The sequence below is a fragment of the Salmo salar genome, chromosome 17, assembly GCF_965601325.2.
Source record: "Salmo salar chromosome 17, fSalSal1, whole genome shotgun sequence".
NCBI lineage: Eukaryota > Metazoa > Chordata > Actinopteri > Salmoniformes > Salmonidae > Salmo > Salmo salar.
Genome location: NC_138307.1, coordinates 68,756,920 through 68,770,825, shown reverse-complemented (window position 1 = coordinate 68,770,825; position 13,906 = coordinate 68,756,920). Strand labels below are relative to the sequence as shown.

The window sequence follows — 13,906 nt, the reverse complement described above, 5'->3', positions numbered from 1 at the left end:
ACTGCACAAACCTCATTGCTACAGTACTGTTTTTAATTGGTTAATGTTGCATAGGCTTACATGTTTTAAGTCATGTTAATAAAAAATCAGAGCGGTAGATCTCGGCATGCATTTTGACTCAGAAAGTGATCTTGACTCAGAAAAGGTTGGTGACCACTGATCTATCTATGCGCAGCTCACTACTCCCCCTACTGCAAATCATTACATTTGACGTCATTTCCGTCGACATGGACACACACACACACAGACACACAGACAGGAAGGTTGCATTTGGCGACGTGGAAGTGACTAGTCGTCTGTTGTGAGGCTGTACACCAACCACACTGATCCACAAACATTCCGTAACAATGATAAAGAAATTTGACAAGAAGGACGAAGAGTCTGGTAAGATAAATTAAGTGTAAAGAAGTCAATATAGCTACTTGGAAATAGGTAACGTTTTTTGCCAAATAGTTACCGCTGACGTTAGCTAGCATTCTAGCTAGGTAACGTTAACTACACTAAGTTGGTATTCGTTTGGTGGATATTTTTTTGTTGTTGTCAAATAGACGTGTCTGTCATTGTTCTTCACACTAGCTACATGTGTGTATTTGTTGAGCAGATATGTCAATTGCCTGCTAGCTAGCTTAAAGCGTCTCTTATCTGTCAAATTAGCTCGCAAACTAGGTAAACTAACGTTAGTTGGTTATGAAGGCTACGTTAACTGTGCCTAGTAAAACATACACATTCTTCTTTGGCTGTGCCGTGTAAAATCAGATGTGTCTATCGAGTGTACCGTATACTGGTAGTTAGCTAGCTAATTTAGCTCATTTAAAAACTGTCAATGTCGTCTTGCTCACTCAAGCTTGTTGACCATAACTAAACGAGGTTTAAGCTACTACCTAAGTTATCTAGTTACGAAATCCACATTCAACACGATATAGTAATGACGCGTAGTAAGCGAAGCTACCTAGTTAGTCTTTATAGTTTGACAATCCAATTTTGTATTAATGTGTCTGTTTTTTTCTCTTTGCTGCAACAATTAGGAAGTGGATCTAACCCATTCCAGCATCTTGAAAAGAGTGCAGTATTGCAAGAGGCTCGTATCTTCAACGAGACTCCAATCAACCCCAGAAGATGTCTCCACATCCTCACCAAGATCATTTACCTACTCAACCAGGTGAGAAACAAACCCATAACATGCAAACCAATTGCATGTATACCCTTTGATATTAACAGAAGATGTTTTTATGTTCTGTCTAGGGGGAGCACTTTGGAACTATGGAGGCGACCGAGGCCTTCTTCGCAATGACCAGGCTCTTCCAGTCCAATGATGTGAGAATAAGTTATTGCTTTGGGTTTCATTAAATTATTGCTGATCATACAAGTAAACAACATTATCGACGGAACATACCGCAACATGATAACATAAACTCACAAACTAACATAAACTCACAAACTAACTTCAAACAGGTCCAACTAGTGCCTTTAAATTAGTATTCAATGAGTAGTGTTGTGATTGACATATTGTAAAGATGTGGCGCATAGTGTTTTTGTATAGCATTATCTGCTTTTTGAAAATGTCTCTCTGTATTCCTTCAGCAAACCCTGAGAAGGATGTGCTACCTGACCATCAAGGAGATGGCCAACATCTCTGAGGATGTCATCATTGTCACCAGCAGCCTGACCAAGGACATGACTGGCAAGGAGGATGTGTACAGAGGACCTGCCATCAGAGCTCTCTGCAGGATCACGGATGTCAGTCTGTCTGTCTCTCTGTCTCTGTTTCTCTCCCTGCTTTTTATTAGGCTGTGTTTTCTTTTTGTTTCCATTCTGATAGCTGAATAGTATTTTATTTTTTACATCCAGCTAACATTGTGTTATTGTAATTGGACTAAACCTATGCTTTTTGGTCAATAAACTCAAGCCCTACTTTGTAACTCTGTCCTACAGACCACCATGCTGCAGGCCATTGAGAGATACATGAAACAGGCCATCGTTGACAAAGTGCCCAGTGTGTCCAGCTCTGCCCTGGTCTCCTCTCTGGTAAGAAATTAGCCTCACAGCGCCTGGATGTCTCAAGGTGGCTGTGTCATTTGTAAGTATTCCCAGTGCTTTGTGGGTAATGTGTTTTGTGTGTGTCTGTAGCACATGGTTAAGATGAGCTACGACGTGGTGAAGCGCTGGGTGAACGAGGCACAGGAGGCAGCTTCCAGTGACAACATCATGGTCCAGGTGGGTTACACACACTCTGTTGATAACATGTTCATTAGGCACCAAGCAGAAGAAAGAACCTCTGTTTTACTGTTTTCTTCACTCATTCAATATGAAATACACTGGACAAGGTTTGGATATGTTGTTCCCTAATGAACACAACCCGGGTAAGTTGAAAGAGAGTCACTTCCACTGTGACCTGTCTGTGATTCCCCCCAGTACCACGCTCTGGGCCTGCTGTACCACCTGCGGAAGAATGACCGACTGGCCGTATCCAAGATGCTCAACAAGTTCACCAAGTCTGGCCTCAAGTCCCCCTTTGCCTACTGCATGCTCATCCGCATCGCCAGCAAGCTGTTGGAGGAGACCGAGGCAGGGTAGGTAGCACCATGGAAGCACTGTCACGCAGACCGAGGCAGGGAAGGTAGCACCATGGAAGCTCTGTCACGTAGACCGAGGATGGGTTAGGTGGCACCATGGAAGCACTGTCACGCAGACCGAGGCAGGGTAGGTGGCACCATGGAAGCACTGTCACGCAGACCGAGGCAAGGTTAGGTGGCACCATGGCAGCACTGTCACGCCGTCCGAGGCAAGATTAGGTGGCACCATGGAAGCACAGTCACGCAGACCGAGGCAGGGTAGGTCGCACCATGGAAGCACTGTCACGCAGACTGAGGCAGGTTAGGTGGCACCATGGAAGCACTGCCACGCAGACCGAGGCAGGGTAGGTGACATCATGGAAGCACTGTCACGCAGACCGAGGCAGGGTAGAGGGCACCATGGAAGCACTGCCACGCAGGGTAGGTGGCACCATGGAAGCACTGTCACGCAGACCGAGGCAGGGTAGGGGGCACCATGGAAGCACTGCCACGCAGGGTTAGGTGGCACCATGGAAGCACTGTCACGCAGACCGAGGCAGGGTAGGTGGCACCATGGAAGCACTGTCACGCAGACCGAGGCAGGGTAGGTGGCACCATGGAAGCACTGTCACGCAGACCGAGGCAGGGTAGGGCGCACCATGGAAGCACTGCCACGCAGGGTAGGTGGCACCATGGAAGCACTGTCACGCAGACCGAGGCAGGGTTAGGTGGCACCATGGAAGCACTGTCACGCAGACCGAAGCAGGGTAGGTGGCACCATGGCAGCGCTGTCACGCAGACCGAGGCAGGGTAGGTGGCACCATGGAAGCGCTGCCACGCAGACCGAGGCAGGGTAGGTGGCACCATGGAAGCACTGCCACGCAGACCGAGGCAGGGTAGGTGGCACCATGGAAGCACTGCCACGCAGACCGAGGCAGGGTAGGTGACACCATGGAAGCACTGCCACGCAGACCGAGGCAGGGTAGGTGGCACCATGGAAGCACTGTCATGCAGACCGAGGCAAGGTTAGGTGGCACCATAGAGGCACTGTCACGCAGACCGAGGCAGGGTAGGGGGCACCATGGAAGCACTGCCACGCAGGGTTAGGTGGCACCATGGAAGCACTGTCACGCAGACCGAGGCAGGTTAGGTGGCACCATGGAAGCACTGTCACGCACACCGAGGCAGGGTAGGTGGCACCATGGAAGCACTGTCACGCAGACCGAGGCAGGGTAGGTGGCACCATGGAAGCACTGTCTCGCAGACCGAGGCAGGGTAGGTGGCACCATGGAAGCACTGCCACGCAGACCGAGGCAGGGTAGGTGGCACCATGGAAGCACTGCCACGCAGACCTCGGCAGGGTAGATAAACACTGTCATGGACTGTTTACTTGAATGAGTTTTCTAGACTGTACAGTGGGTTGGTGTCTAGTATTCTCTTTCATTGATATGAATAGTTTTTATTCAACACCAGGGGGAAGTGATCTGTATAGTGGCATCATGCATTTTACATTTTTGATTTATTTAACCTTTTATTTAACTAGGGAAGTCAGTTAAGAACAAATTCTTATTTACAATGACGGCCTACCAAAAGGCCTCCTGCGGGGACGGGAGCCTGGGATTAAAAATGTAAAAAAATAAATATAGGACAAAACACACATCACGACGAGAGAGACAACACTACATAAAGAGAGACCTAAGACAACAACAAGGCAGCAACACATGACAACACGGTACAGTAGCAACATAACAACAACATGGTAGCAACACAACATGGTAGCAGCGCAAAACATGGTACAAACATTATTTGGCTCAGACAACGGCACAAAGGGCAAGAAGGTAGAGACAACAATATATCACACAAAGCAGCCACAACTATCAGTAAGAGTCCATACACATGGCAGCGGAGGACACAGAATATACAGTGTCAAATTTGACTTTATAAACATATTGGTATATTTTTGTCTTCCTGTGTGTGGCGTTGTAATACAAAGGTTTGGCTATTTTCTGTTTGTAGACATGACAGTCCCCTGTTTGACTTCATTGAGAGCTGTCTGAGGAACAAGCATGAGATGGTGGTGTACGAGGCAGCCTCAGCCATAGTCCACATGCCCAACTGTACTGCCAGAGAGCTGGCCCCCGCTGTCTCTGGTGAGTCTCTGGAATTACAGACACTTTGGTAAATACACCTTGTTTTCTGGTGTCCACATGTGGGTACCTACCTGTAGAAATAGATGCTAGAGGTTGTAGTATCCTATGAACCTAGTACTTCTGGTTTTACCACTTGACTGTCTGTTAATGTGTTTCTCCAGTCCTGCAGCTGTTCTGCAGCTCTCCCAAAGCAGCCCTGAGATACGCAGCCGTCAGGACCCTCAACAAGGTGGGTCTCCACTTATCCATGCTCTTCATTACTCTGAGTTACCTGTGTTTTACATTGAGTATACTGTATTTACAACCGCATTCCCCCGTTCGTCCACCAGGTGGCAATGAAGCACCCGTCGGCCGTGACGGCGTGCAACCTGGACCTGGAGAACCTGATCACAGACTCGAACCGCAGCATCGCCACGCTGGCCATCACCACGCTGCTGAAGACGGGCAGCGAGAGCAGTGTGGACCGCCTCATGAAACAGATCTCCTCCTTCGTCTCTGAGATCTCTGACGAGTTCAAGGTGAGGAAGAGGATGTGTTTTAGTTTAATGTGTTGTTTTTCCTCAATGATATGCTCTTGTTTTCCCCCCTCTGCAATACTTTAGTTGAATTATTTAGGAATTGAATTAGTCGGATAATCAATTAGAATACACTCAATATGTAATTCCCCCCCCCCCCAAAAAAAAAAATATTTGTAGGAAGTTATACTATATTTTAAACAAACCACAACTACTTTAATCTATTTCCAAATGGGGTATTATTTCACCAAAGTCAAGTCCTATCCTCTGACTGCTGAGTGTGTTTCAGGTGGTGGTTGTACAGGCCATCAGTGCCCTGTGTCAGAAGTATCCCAGAAAGCACAGCGTCATGATGAACTTCCTGTCCAACATGCTCCGAGACGACGTGAGTGGAACACCCTGACTGAGCAGCCTAATGTCTTTTTTCACTGATGTGTAGGACAAGAGAACCTATTGAAGAACATTTATGTCCTTCACACTGCCATGAAACCATCTGGATTACAGACTAACAGGAGCTCTTTGGCCAACTCTGGCACATTTACATTGATATGACCACTCAGTTTTCTGATTTAATGTACGGCTGTCCCTGAAACACAAATTCTTTAAATGATGCCTCTCCTCTCAGGGTGGCTTTGAGTACAAGCGGGCCATCGTGGACTGCATCATCAGCATCATCGAGGAGAACCCAGAGAGCAAGGAGACGGGGCTGGCCCACCTGTGTGAGTTCATCGAGGACTGTGAGCACACGGTGCTGGCCACCAAGATCCTCCACCTGCTGGGCAAGGAGGGCCCGCGCACGCCCTCGCCATCCAAGTACATCCGCTTCATCTTCAACCGCGTGGTGCTGGAGAGTGAGGCCGTCAGAGCCGGTGTGTTAACCCCTGCTGGCCTGGAGTTGTATAGCATGTGTGAGAGACAGAGTTGTGTGTGTGTCTGGGTGCAACATGAATGGTAGTTCTGATAAGTCTGTTGGGATTGGCTCAATTAACTGGTGACATCACCAACCATGAAAGGCTCAATTCACTAATATGAAGACAAATGGTATTGGGCTTTTCAACAGAAACTCACTGTTAATCTTGAAGGGTTCAAACTAATGTGGGTTACCACGTTGTTTGTACACATTGTGTAATGACTAAGCTCCTTTCTCGTCCCTGTAGCTGCGGTCAGTGCTCTGGCTAAGTTTGGAGCCCAGAATGATGACCTTCTTCCCAGTGTGTTAGTCCTGATGCAGAGGTAGAGACAGCCTTTCACTGGCTCCCTGTCATAATGATCCATTCCCTGTGTGGTTACCACTCTAAAGTGTGTTGCCGTATGTTTCTAGGTGTATGATGGACAGTGACGACGAGGTGAGGGACAGAGCCACCTTCTACATGAACGTGCTGCAGCAGAAGCAGAAAGCCCTCAACGCTGCCTACATTTTCAACGGTGAGAACACACACTGCGCTCCTAGTCTGAACTTGAGAGCACTAGAGTGTGTGGACATATCTGGTCCAATTCAGGAAGTAAGGCTGTGTTTTTTGATTGTGGTCACTCAAACTCTCTCAGTGAATCGACACGTACAAAGATTTTTTTTTTCTTCTTCCCCATCGAACCTCAAAATGAATAAATGTATTTCCTTTATTGAACCTGTGTCTGTGTGTCTCCTCCCGTTAGGTCTGTCGGTGTCTGTCCCGGGTCTGGAGAAGTCCCTCCACCAGTACACCCTGGAGCCCACAGAGAAGCCCTTCGATATGAAGTCGGTTCCCCTGGCCAACACACCCATCACAGAGCAGAAGACCGAATTCGCTCCTGTGGCCACTAGCAAGCTTCCAGAGAAACCTGGCCCGACGCGCCAAGACATCTACCAGGGTACAGTCACCTTACTTGAAACTATCATGGCAAGACATGACGTTATCACAAGGAAACAAAACATTTGGTCTGAATTTCTGGAGTAAAAGGACCCAGTCACATTTATTTTCCAAGCTATAGCACACAATATTTTGCATGGAAACACGTTCTTAATGAACCATAGAATTCAGTCTGCTAAGAGTTATTAGCCATGGAAACCAAATATCATAGTAGCAGTGGTTGTGTACTAGTATTGTGGCATCAACAACTTCAGAGCAGCAAAAAGTTGAGGGCAGCTATAATATTGAAGTAGTTAGGACTAGGGGTGGATTCAGCTATAATATTGTAGTAGTTAGGACTAGGGGTGGATTCAGCTATAATATTGTAGTAGTTAGGACTAGGGGTGGATTCAGCTATAATATTGTAGTAGTTAGGACTAGGGGTGGATTCAGCTATAATATTGTAGTAGTTAGGACTAGGGGTGGATTCAGCTATAATATTGTAGTAGTTAGGACTAGGGGTGGATTCAGCTATAATATTGTAGTAGTTAGGACTAGGGGTGGATTCAGCTATAATATTGTAGTAGTTAGGACTAGGGGTGGATTCAGCTATAATATTGTAGTAGTTAGGACTAGGGGTGGATTCAGCTATAATATTGTAGTAGTTAGGACTAGGGGTGGATTCAGCTATAATATTGTAGTAGTTAGGACTAAGGGTGGATTCAGCTATAATATTGTAGTAGTTAGGACTAGGGGTGGATTCAGCTATAATATTGTAGTAGTTAGGACTAGGGGTGGATTCAGCTATAATATTGTAGTAGTTAGGACTAGGGGTGGATTCGGCTATAATATTGTAGTAGTTAGGACTAGGGGTGGATTCGGCTATAATATTGTAGTAGTTAGGACTAGGGGTGGATTCGGCTATAATATTGTAGTAGTTAGGACTAGGGGTGGATTCGGCTATAATATTGTAGTAGTTAGGACTAGGGGTGGATTCGGCTATAATATTGTAGTAGTTAGGACTAGGGGTGGATTCGGCTATAATATTGTAGTAGTTAGGACTAGGGGTGGATTCGGCTATAATATTGTAGTAGTTAGGACTAGGGGTGGATTCGGCTATAATATTGTAGTAGTTAGGACTAGGGGTGGATTCGGCTATAATATTGTAGTAGTTAGGACTAGGGGTGGATTCGGCTATAATATTGTAGTAGTTAGGACTAGGGGTGGATTCGGCTATAATATTGTAGTAGTTAGGACTAGGGGTGGATTCGGCTATAATATTGTAGTAGTTAGGACTAGGGGTGGATTCGGCTATAATATTGTAGTAGTTAGGACTAGGGGTGGATTCGGCTATAATATTGTAGTAGTTAGGACTAGGGGTGGATTCGGCTATAATATTGTAGTAGTTAGGACTAGGGGTGGATTCGGCTATAATATTGTAGTAGTTAGGACTAGGGGTGGATTCGGCTATAATATTGTAGTAGTTAGGACTAGGGGTGGATTCGGCTATAATATTGTAGTAGTTAGGACTAGGGGTGGATTCGGCTATAATATTGTAGTAGTTAGGACTAGGGGTGGATTCGGCTATAATATTGTAGTAGTTAGGACTAGGGGTGGATTCGGCTATAATATTGTAGTAGTTAGGACTAGGGGTGGATTCGGCTATAATATTGTAGTAGTTAGGACTAGGGGTGGATTCGGCTATAATATTGTAGTAGTTAGGACTAGGGGTGGATTCGGCTATAATATTGTAGTAGTTAGGACTAGGGGTGGATTCGGCTATAATATTGTAGTAGTTAGGACTAGGGGTGGATTCGGCTATAATATTGTAGTAGTTAGGACTAGGGGTGGATTCGGCTATAATATTGTAGTAGTTAGGACTAGGGGTGGATTCGGCTATAATATTGTAGTAGTTAGGACTAGGGGTGGATTCGGCTATAATATTGTAGTAGTTAGGACTAGGGGTGGATTCGGCTATAATATTGTAGTAGTTAGGACTAGGGGTGGATTCGGCTATAATATTGTAGTAGTTAGGACTAGGGGTGGATTCGGCTATAATATTGTAGTAGTTAGGACTAGGGGTGGATTCGGCTATAATATTGTAGTAGTTAGGACTAGGGGTGGATTCGGCTATAATATTGTAGTAGTTAGGACTAGGGGTGGGTTCGGCTATAATATTGAGGTAGTTAGGACTAGGGGTGGGTTCAGCTATAATATTGAGGTAGTTAGGACTAGGGGTGGGTTCAGCTATAATATTGTGGTAGTTAGGAATAGGGGTGGATTCAGCTATAATATTGAAGTAGTTAGGACTAGGGGTGGATTCAGCTATAATATTGTAGTAGTTAGGACTAGGGGTGGATTCAGCTATAATATTGTAGTAGTTAGGACTAGGGGTGGATTCAGCTATAATATTGTAGTAGTTAGGACTAGGGGTGGATTCAGCTATAATATTGTAGTAGTTAGGACTAGGGGTGGATTCAGCTATAATATTGTAGTAGTTAGGACTAGGGGTGGATTCAGCTATAATATTGAGGTAGTTAGGACTAGGGGTGGGTTCAGCTATAATATTGTAGTAGTTAGGAATAGGGGTGGATTCAGCTATAATATTGTAGTAGTTAGGACTAGGGGTGGATTCAGCTATAATATTGAAGTAGTTAGGACTAGGGGTGGATTCAGCTATAATATTGTAGTAGTTAGGACTAGGGGTGGATTCAGCTATAATATTGAAGTAGTTAGGACTAGGGGTGGATTCGGCTATAATATTGTAGTAGTTAGGACTAGGGGTGCATTAAGCTATAATATTGTAGTAGTTAGGACTAGGGGTGCATTCAGCTATAATATTGTAGTAGTTAGGACTAGGGGTGGATTCAGCTATAATATTGTAGTAGTTAGGACTAGGGGTGGATTCAGCTATAATATTGTAGTAGTTAGGACTAGGGGTGGATTCAGCTATAATATTGTAGTAGTTAGGACTAGGGGTGGATTCAGCTATAATATTGTGGTAGTTAGGACTAGGGGTGGATTCAGCTATAATATTGAGGTAGTTAGGACTAGGGGTGGATTCAGCTATAATATTGTGGTAGTTAGGACTAGGGGTGGATTCAGCTATAATATTGTAGTAGTTAGGACTAGGGGTGGATTCAGCTATAAGATTGTAGTAGTTAGGACTAGGGGTGGATTCAGCTATAAGATTGTAGTAGTTAGGACTAGGGGTGGATTCAGCTATAATATTGTAGTAAGGACTAGGGGTGGATTCAGCTATAATATTGTAGTAGTTAGGAATAGGGGTGGATTCAGCTATAAGATTCAGCTATAATATTGAAGTAGTTAGGACTAGGGGTGGATTCAGCTATAATATTGTAGTAGTTAGGACTAGGGTTGGATTCAGCTATAATATTGTAGTAGTTAGGACTAGGGGTGGATTCAGCTATAATATTGAGGTAGTTAGGACTAGGGGTGGATTCGGCTATAATATTGTAGTAGTTAGGACTAGGGGTGGATTCAGCTATAAGATTCAGCTATAATATTGAAGTAGTTAGGACTAGGGGTGGATTCAGCTATAATATTGTAGTAGTTAGGACGAGGGGTGGATTCAGCTATAATATTGAAGTAGTTAGGACTAGGGGTGGATTCAGCTATAATATTGTAGTAGTTAGGACTAGGGGTGGATTCAGCTATAATATTGTAGTAGTTAGGACTAGGGGTGGATTCGGCTATAATATTGTAGTAGTTAGGACTAGGGGTGGATTCAGCTATAATATTGAAGTAGTTAGGACTAGGGGTGGATTCAGCTATAATATTGTAGTAGTTAGGACGAGGGGTGGATTCGGCTATAATATTGTAGTAGTTAGGACTAGGGGTGGATTCGGCTATAATATTGTAGTAGTTAGGACTAGGGGTGGATTCAGCTATAATATTGTAGTAGTTAGGACTAGGGGTGGATTCAGCTATAATATTGTAGTAGTTAGGACTAGGGGTGGATTCAGCTATAATATTGTAGTAGTTAGGACTAGGGGTGGATTCAGCTATAATATTGTAGTAGTTAGGACTAGGGGTGGATTCAGCTATAATATTGTAGTAGTTAGGACTAGGGGTGGATTCAGCTATAATATTGTAGTAGTTAGGACTAGGGGTGGATTCAGCTATAATATTGAGGTAGTTAGGACTAGGGGTGGATTCGGCTATAATATTGTAGTAGTTAGGACTAGGGGTGGATTCAGCTATAAGATTCAGCTATAATATTGAAGTAGTTAGGACTAGGGGTGGATTCAGCTATAATATTGTAGTAGTTAGGACTAACGGTGGATTCGGCTATAATATTGTAGTAGTTAGGACTAGGGGTGGATTCGGCTATAATATTGTAGTAGTTAGGACTAGGGGTGGATTCGGCTATAATATTGTAGTAGTTAGGACTAGGGGTGGATTCAGCTATAAGATTCAGCTATAATATTGAAGTAGTTAGGACTAGGGGTGGATTCAGCTATAATATTGTAGTAGTTAGGACTAGGGGTGGATTCGGCTATAATATTGTAGTAGTTAGGACTAGAGGTGGATTCGGCTATAATATTGTAGTAGTTAGGACTAGGGGTGGATTCAGCTATAATATTGTAGTAGTTAGGACTAGGGGTGGATTCAGCTATAATATTGTAGTAGTTAGGACTAGGGGTGGATTCAGCTATAATATTGTAGTAGTTAGGACTAGGGGTGGATTCAGCTATAATATTGTAGTAGTTAGGACTAGGGGTGGATTCAGCTATAATATTGAGGTAGTTAGGACTAGGGGTGGATTCAGCTATAATATTGTAGTAGTTAGGACTAGGGGTGGATTCAGCTATAATATTGTAGTAGTTAGGACTAGGGGTGGATTCAGCTATAATATTGAGGTAGTTAGGACTAGGGGTGGATTCAGCTATAATATTGTAGTAGTTAGGAATAGGGGTGGATTCAGCTATAATATTGTAGTAGTTAGGAATAGGGGTGGATTCAGCTATAATATTGTAGTAGTTAGGACTAGGGGTGGATTCAGCTATAATATTGAAGTAGTTAGGACTAGGGGTGGATTCAGCTATAATATTGTGGTAGTTAGGACTAGGGGTGGATTCAGCTATAATATTGAGGTAGTTAGGACTAGGGGTGGATTCAGCTATAATATTGTAGTAGTTAGGAATAGGGGTGGATTCAGCTATAATATTGTAGTAGTTAGGACTAGGGGTGGATTCAGCTATAATATTGAAGTAGTTAGGACTAGGGGTGGATTCAGCTATAATATTGTAGTAGTTAGGACTAGGGGTGGATTCAGCTATAATATTGTAGTAGTTAGGACTAGGGGTGGATTCAGCTATAATATTGTAGTAGTTAGGACTAGGGGTGGATTCAGCTATAATATTGTAGTAGTTAGGACTAGGGGTGGATTCAGCTATAATATTGAAGTAGTTAGGACTAGGGGTGGATTCAGCTATAATATTGAAGTAGTTAGGACTAGGGGTGGATTCGGCTATAATATTGTAGTAGTTAGGACTAGGGGTGCATTAAGCTATAATATTGTAGTAGTTAGGACTAGGGGTGGATTCAGCTATAATATTGTAGTAGTTAGGACTAGGGGTGGATTCAGCTATAATATTGAGGTAGTTAGGACTAGGGGTGGATTCAGCTATAATATTGTAGTAGTTAGGACTAGGGGTGGATTCAGCTATAATATTGTAGTAGTTAGGACTAGGGGTGGATTCAGCTATAATATTGAAGTAGTTAGGACTAGGGGTGGATTCAGCTATAATATTGTAGTAGTTAGGACTAGGGGTGGATTCAGCTATAATATTGTAGTAGTTAGGACTAGGGGTGGATTCAGCTATAATATTGTAGTAGTTAGGACTAGGGGTGGATTCAGCTATAATATTGTAGTAGTTAGGACTAGGGGTGGATTCGGCTATAATATTGAAGTAGTTAGGACTAGGGGTGCATTCGGCTATAATATTGTAGTAGTTAGGACTAGGGGTGCATTAGGCTATAATATTGTAGTAGTTAGAACTAGGGGTGGATTCAGCTATAATATTGTAGTAGTTAGGACTAGGGGTGGATTCAGCTATAATATTGTAGTAGTTAGGACTAGGGGTGGATTCAGCTATAATATTGTAGTAGTTAGGACTAGGGGTGGATTCAGCTATAATATTGTAGTAGTTAGGACTAGGGGTGGATTCAGCTATAATATTGTAGTAGTTAGGACTAGGGGTGGATTCAGCTATAATATTGAGGTAGTTAGGACTAGGGGTGGATTCAGCTATAATATTGTAGTAGTTAGGAATAGGGGTGGATTCAGCTATAATATTGTAGTAGTTAGGACTAGGGGTGGATTCAGCTATAATATTGTAGTAGTTAGGACTAGGGGTGGATTCAGCTATAATATTGAAGTAGTTAGGACTAGGGGTGGATTCAGCTATAATATTGTAGTAGTTAGGACTAGGGGTGGATTCAGCTATAATATTGTAGTAGTTAGGACTAGGGGTGGATTCAGCTATAAGATTGTAGTAGTTAGGACTAGGGGTGGATTCAGCTATAATATTGTAGTAGTTAGGACTAGGGGTGGATTCAGCTATAAGATTGTAGTAGTTAGGACTAGGGGTGGATTCAGCTATAAGATTGTAGTAGTTAGGACTAGGGGTGGATTCAGCTATAATATTGTAGTAGTTAGGACTAGGGGTGGATTCAGCTATAATATTGAGGTAGTTAGGACTAGGGGTGGATTCAGCTATAATATTGAGGTAGTTAGGACTAGGGGTGGATTCAGCTATAATATTGTAGTAGTTAGGACTAGGGGTGGATTCAGCTATAATATTGTAGTAGTTAGGACTAGGGGTGGATTCAGCTAT

At 43.7% G+C, this 13,906-nt stretch overlaps 1 protein-coding gene across 1 annotated transcript in view; it reads left to right on the top strand.

Moving 5' to 3' along the window:
- Positions 1 to 286: 286 nt before the first annotated feature.
- The window catches only part of copg2 (coatomer protein complex, subunit gamma 2), a 106,046-nt gene continuing 92,426 nt past the window's right edge, over positions 287 to 13,906 (top strand). The window contains 15 exon segments of the mRNA NM_001140234.1: positions 287 to 384; positions 1,026 to 1,159; positions 1,243 to 1,314; positions 1,582 to 1,737; positions 1,933 to 2,025; positions 2,128 to 2,214; positions 2,413 to 2,570; positions 4,569 to 4,702; positions 4,864 to 4,931; positions 5,032 to 5,220; positions 5,507 to 5,602; positions 5,843 to 6,086; positions 6,375 to 6,450; positions 6,539 to 6,642; positions 6,871 to 7,065. Coding sequence (NP_001133706.1) covers positions 348 to 384; positions 1,026 to 1,159; positions 1,243 to 1,314; positions 1,582 to 1,737; positions 1,933 to 2,025; positions 2,128 to 2,214; positions 2,413 to 2,570; positions 4,569 to 4,702; positions 4,864 to 4,931; positions 5,032 to 5,220; positions 5,507 to 5,602; positions 5,843 to 6,086; positions 6,375 to 6,450; positions 6,539 to 6,642; positions 6,871 to 7,065 — 1,843 coding nt within the window. The 5' untranslated portion in view covers positions 287 to 347.